The sequence below is a fragment of the Galeopterus variegatus genome, unplaced genomic scaffold (assembly GCF_000696425.1).
Source record: "Galeopterus variegatus unplaced genomic scaffold, G_variegatus-3.0.2 Scaffold844, whole genome shotgun sequence".
In the NCBI taxonomy this organism is placed as follows: Eukaryota; Metazoa; Chordata; class Mammalia; order Dermoptera; family Cynocephalidae; genus Galeopterus; species Galeopterus variegatus.
The window spans coordinates 281,110-287,230 of NW_007726955.1; the positions used below are offsets into that span (position 1 = coordinate 281,110).

The 6,121-nt window shown below is 38.1% G+C and overlaps 1 protein-coding gene across 1 annotated transcript in view; it reads right to left on the reverse strand.

The window, feature by feature from the left end:
* Positions 1–897: 897 nt before the first annotated feature.
* Positions 898–6,121, reverse strand: part of PLEKHG7 (pleckstrin homology domain containing, family G (with RhoGef domain) member 7) — a 37,851-nt gene continuing 32,627 nt past the window's right edge. The window contains exons 12-14 of the mRNA XM_008572859.1: positions 5,870–6,023; positions 1,989–2,086; positions 898–1,005 (exon numbers count right to left, since the gene is read on the reverse strand). Coding sequence (XP_008571081.1) covers positions 898–1,005; positions 1,989–2,086; positions 5,870–6,023 — 360 coding nt within the window. The remainder of the gene's footprint in view (positions 1,006–1,988; positions 2,087–5,869; positions 6,024–6,121) is intronic.

Below are 6,121 nucleotides of genomic sequence, written 5' to 3' on the forward strand. Positions count from 1 at the left end.
GACTGTACTGTGCTAACACACACACATACTGCTCAAAACCAGAAAGTAGTTTTATAACAAACACCATCATTTTTCAAAATGAAGTTAAGAAAAAGATATCTTGGCTATTTCTATGAAAATTTTCCACGTAAAAGTGTTAACTGGTGAAAGTGGAACAGGTATTTGGGGGTTTTTTCCCCTTAAAATAATAAAATTAAGCCTTTGGGGTTTTCTACTTCCAAGTTAGAATATTATAGCGCATACCTGAGATAAATAAACTGTTGTAGAATAGGAATTTAAAAACTTATTGAAATGTAGATCTTTGGGGCTGGCCTGTTAGCTCAGTTAGTTAGAGCACAGCCTTGTAACACCAAGCATGGGTTCAGATCCCCATATCAGCCAGCCGGCGGGGGAAAAGAAGGAGATCTTATTTATTGTTTAATATATTAAAAGAGCAATCAAATTTTGTATCAAAAGAATTATTGTGTTGAGGTAGGACTATAAAGACTGATTTACAAGTCGTACAGGAAAATTGGTTTCATTATTTTATAGATATACACAAAGTAAGATGCTAGAAATCATACCGAACACAAGCAGTGGACGTTGTTTTCCTTCTGACACTCTATCTGATCATTCACACTTTTCAAATAATAACAGCCCGTTCTTCATTTGTACCTCTTACAAACCTGACTGAAACATTAGAAGGTAGTCTGGATATCAGTATATATTTGTCAAGAAATTCAAATTTGTCGCAGTCATAGTTCCTCTATACTGAGGATTTTCCTAGCTCAAATTCTGGAGCTCCTTTAAAATGCACATTTCCTTTTAGTTCATCACTAGGTAAGTGTTACAAAAGTTTGAATGAAAGAATACCTTAAACCATAATCTCTAAAAACATGTGCCATTTGTTTTAGGTCCCTAAATTTCAGAGGATTCTGCAGGAAGTGTGAATAAAGATATTTTCTTACTTTCCTGACTCTTGGTAAAGCAAGAGATTGCTGATGTTATTTGTGCCATCCATGTTTTCTGTTGAAAAAAGAAAAAAATATATATACATAAATGGAGAGAGATTAGAATGTTAAGCTGACAATTTTTCACATACTTGAATTAATATTTTCCATTATATTTATTGACGTGCTCTTTAAAACTGAAGACTAATGAAGCATGTGCATATGTTTCCCATTTTCTTTCTTACATCTAATGTAAATATGTAATATAGGAAAATGCAAATGGATTAAATGAGTATAGTATGCAAGTTGGATAAAGAGTCATGAGTTATCAAAGAACCATGATAGACTAATAATTAGAAAAATAAGTTCTGAAAATATAGTTTAAAAGTTGAATTTCTTGAATTTCTATTTTGTGTGGAAACAGAAGTTCAAAACTAGTGGTATAATTTGAAAAAACAGTCTCTGAAGGAGGTGACCCAGCAAATTGAGTTCTTAAGAAGAATGCAATATTTCATTTATTGTCTGGCCATATTGTTGTTATAATGAAAGTCTACCAGGGGAAGACAAAATAGAGACTTCTCAGGTAGCAAAACCAGAGTCAGGAAGCTGCTCTTTCAACTGTGTAGCTGTAAAAACAGTGGCACGTTTTCACAGGCTGAAGAGCAAACTTGGCCTGGCTCCTTATGCAGCAGACCCTCACTTAAGCTGTGTCACATTGTTGGCATTCGGGAAATTGACTGGAGCATCTTAAAAGCGAATCATGCAATCCAAAGCAATTCTTCCCCCATTTCCTACACAAACTGCAGAACTTGGAGCTTCTGTGGCAGGAGGAAGCAAGAGAGTGTGTCAGCTCTGCCAATGTGAGGGAATTGTCAACCCCGAGGTTTCTGAGCGTGAGATCAGCTAGATGTCTCCCCCTCCCCTCCTCCCAACTAATGCCTTTCTCAGAGCGGGTGAGGGGAATATACAGAACTTTCCATTCCCCACTACTTAAGAGGCTTGGGGTGAGATTTTTCCAAACTCTGAAGAATCAAAGACCTACAATATTAAAATACATACTTTGATGTTTTCCGTCTGGGCTTGTAATAAAAATGCTGCTATACACTGTCGGTATCTGTTTTCATGTTGTATAAGAAAAGCATTTCTCAGCCCAAAGACTAGAAAAAGATATTACAAAGACAAAAAGCCAAATCATTTAATATGAAATCCAAACAGTTCCTTAGTACAAGAATCTGGAGTTTGTTTTTTATTTTCATTTGTTTTTGTCTTAATGAGCATGTGAGGTTTATGTAGATTATGAAAAAAAAAAATCTGATTCCAAGGCCAAGACTCTACTACTATGTCCAAATAGACCCCACTTTAATATGAAAACCCTTTCTTCCTAATTAACAACTTCTGGGACTTCATGAAATGCAATTATAGCTTAAATGATGGAAAATGGGCTCTTCCTCGTGCAACAAGCTAAGCATATTAGGCGGGTTTTGTGTGCATGTGTGAAAACAATGTAATTATTTTCTTTTTTGTCCCCCATCACTTTTTAAAAATATTTATTTTTGTATTTAAATGGAAGTCACATCAAAATAAGGTTTATAAACAAATTAACGTGGCAAAAATACAAAACCACCTGAATGCTTCACAATAGGCCAAGAAAAGCCAAAAAATGGACTAAAATAAAATGCAACAGCCATCAAATAATATGAAATGTGAAACAAAACAAAACAAACTTTGGCATGGTTTCTGTGTTTGCAAAAGAAAACAGTCTGTTCTGTCATTTCCTAGCTGCTCTCAAAGAAATGCCAGGAGACACTGGGAGATCAGATTCCTTTTTCTAATCGAGAAAAAAAAAATCTTTAAAAAAATCCTCCCTTGAATTATTAATACAGCACAGCACCTTATACATGCTTTCTACAGTCAATTAATGTTTAGAAATAAAAGAATGAACAAAAAACAAACCAAGCTGGTCATATCTCCGGGTCACATCATGTCATACCATCTTCTGGTTATATCATGTCTCCTGGTCGTATCAGGTACTTCAAGGAGAGAAATAGAGCAAGTGACCTTTATTTCTAGCTGATCATTAAGCTGATTCCTTTCCCTGTCATTATTTTTATTTATTGAAGTTTGGGAGTTTAACTCTGGCTTATCTGAGGCAGGCTGGGCTTCATTTCAGAATCTAAGTAAATGAAAGACTTTTATTTTCTTCACTGCAAGAACTATTCCAATATCACACAGTACCTGTAACAGTCTAAACCTCATAATTCCAAATTCTACTACAACATATAAAGTCTGCTAAGGTTAGGTCACGAAATTCTGTCCAGCTTCTCTGGGATAAGAGGAACCTATTAAAATGATTTTCTGGAAAAAAGATCTGGGTGTGTTTATTTTACTTCCTGATTTTTATTCTTATAAATCCCCTGTAGCAAGTGAGGCTTTAAAGATCAGGTTGTTGTTCTTGGCTAGCTTTTGGAATCCATTTTCCTCAAAAATAGTAACTAGTTCTCAGTTATTTAAAGCATTTCTCATCTGTGTGGTTTGTAATATGGTTAAAAGGGACTTTACAAGCAAAAGACCCTGGAATGGCTAGGCCTGTAAAATACAATAAGGAGATAACATATGGGCAGCAATAGCTCTTTTCCCCCCTGCCATTCTAATATAATAATTGACACCATTTTAAAAGCATTTACTACGTACAGAGCACCACACTATGTTTTTTCTCCGTTTAGTATTGTTTAAATCACGCAGCAACCGTGTAAGATAAGTCAGCTAATTCCCACTTGCAAATGAGGAAATAGACTTAGATTAATTTTTCCAAGGTTACACAGCTCATAAATGATACAGCCAGGATTTGAAATTAGGTTTTTGTCACTTCAAAGCTCTTTTGTCCCCATTTGCACTTTCCCACTCTGTAGCTATTCTGCCTCATGCACTGTACCTGACCAGAAAAAATAATAAGATTAATGAGGAAGATATTTGAAAAAGGAATGAGAGATGGTAGTCACAAATCAGAAAATAAAAAAAGTGGAAGTGTAGTTTTTTAAAAAAGGTATTGTTTTTATTTTTTTGAAAAAGGAATACAAGTTCAACCTTGTAACACCAAGGTCACAGGTTCGGGCCCCAAAACAGGTTCGGGCCCCAATACCAGCCAGCTGCCCCTCGTCCCCCATAAAAAAGAACAGAGGAGAAAAAAGATGCATCTCCCCAGGTAATCCAGTGATGTTAGGCTTCCCATGAAGTCCAGTTCTTAAAGCTGGCAGGGCCGTGACTAAATTGAGCCCTCGACCCAACCACTTCCACTCTTCCTTATGGAGTTTATGGCATCTTCTGCCACTCAAGTCCATAATGCCAGAATCTTTAACTATAGTCACTGCAGCGGTGAGAGAATAAATTTCTAGCACAGAGTACCCCTACTATGATATTTTTCCCCATGAAAAAGTAAACTAAGCCAACAAATCACAAAACACAAGTGACGTCTGGCCCCCTGTGTACTGAATCTCCACCTTACCTACACCCCTTCGCCATCCCTTGAGCAGGGAGGAGGCTCACTCTGGAGGTGAGTGCACTCACCGGGCCAAGGCCTGCAGCCCTGACATACCCCTTTCTGGGCTTGCTCCTAAAGTGCTCTCTGGCTAATGCAGACTTTGCCCTGTGTAGACCATGATTGGTCCCAGTCAAATCAAATACAAGAGGTCTTAAGGCCTGACCTTGTTACCTTTCAGCAAATCTTACTGAAAGTAGAAAGGACAGACACAGGAGGCAGAAGGTTGTATTTCTGGATACAGGTTTCTCTTAGTAAAGCCTTTCTGCTGTTGGGGAGTGGACGTTGCATCCATTCACGAGTTAATAGTCATTAATGCAAAGCATTTAATTATGTAACCTAATTATAACCACTTAAGGGTTTGCTGTTGTTAACATCCATTTGTGTATTGATTCACTCATCTGTTCATTCACACACTGTGTATAGACTGGTCCTATGCTAGTCACTGTAGCTCTGGGCTTGGCTGCTCGGTTGGGAATCGAGGGCAATGGGGAGTGTCCCCTCTTTTCCTGCTCCACCCATGGGACAGGAAGGCAATCCCCCCTGCCCGGCCTTGGTTGGTCTAGGAGCCTCTACCTGAGTCCACTCGAAGTAGAGTGGCCGTGTGCTCCGTCCTGAACACTGCCACCACCCGCCTAACCCTGAGGAGACCAAAATGGCTTTCAAGTCTCCCAGAATCCTAGAGCTTACTTGACAGAAAATTTACTGAGCTTTCATTATTCTGAGAGCTTCCCAAAGGCAAGGGCTGTTTCTCATTTATTTTTGTATCTCAAGAGCCTGTTGAGTACCTGGCTCTTAGGGGACACTTAGGAAATGCTTGAAATAAAACATTAAAAGTGATATATATTTCCGGTGTGTGTGTGTGTGTGTGTGTGTGTATACATGCATCTGTATGTGTGTGTGTATATATATGCACATATATTTATATATTTACTTCTGGCATATTTCTTTCTAACCAGAGTGATTGTAATAAAGTATCTTACACTTGCATAGCAAGTTGTGGTCTGCCAGTGCATTAACTTTAGCAATAGTACTAATGATGACAGTAATATAACAACATTAATAATAGCTATTATTGATTGAGTGCATAACAGGCATTGTTTCACTGAATTCTCACAAAGACCCACTGAAGTAGACATCATTATCCTTGTTTTACCGAGAGGAACCTGAGGCCTACGAAACTGGTGTCTTGCCTTGGGTCACACAGTTAGCAAGTGGCAGAGCTGGGTCATCCAAGCGTTGGACACCATAACTAATCTGTAGAGTGAATGATATACGCCACCTAGGAACACAGTCTTGTCCTTTATGAAGACTTAAATTGGATTCATGTCCTGCTACCAAAAAAAGGCCAATATAAAACGGTGATGGCAACCAGATGAGCTGAATGGTGAAAATAGACACATACCTGACACGTGGAGTGGATCAATACTTTTGACTACCAATCGGTCTAGTGGAATGGGCTGATCGAGTACTGTACACGAGCCACCCTCTTTTATTACTGTTTGCAGCTCAGAAGTAAGTGAAGGACACATCAGACCCATGTCTGAGCCTCCAAGTTTCTGAATTAAAGAGGAAAATAATGCAATGTTTAGGAAATAAATAGTGGTGCACTCATATAAAGTGCATCCTTAAGCAAATAGGTTCTTAGAAACAATCT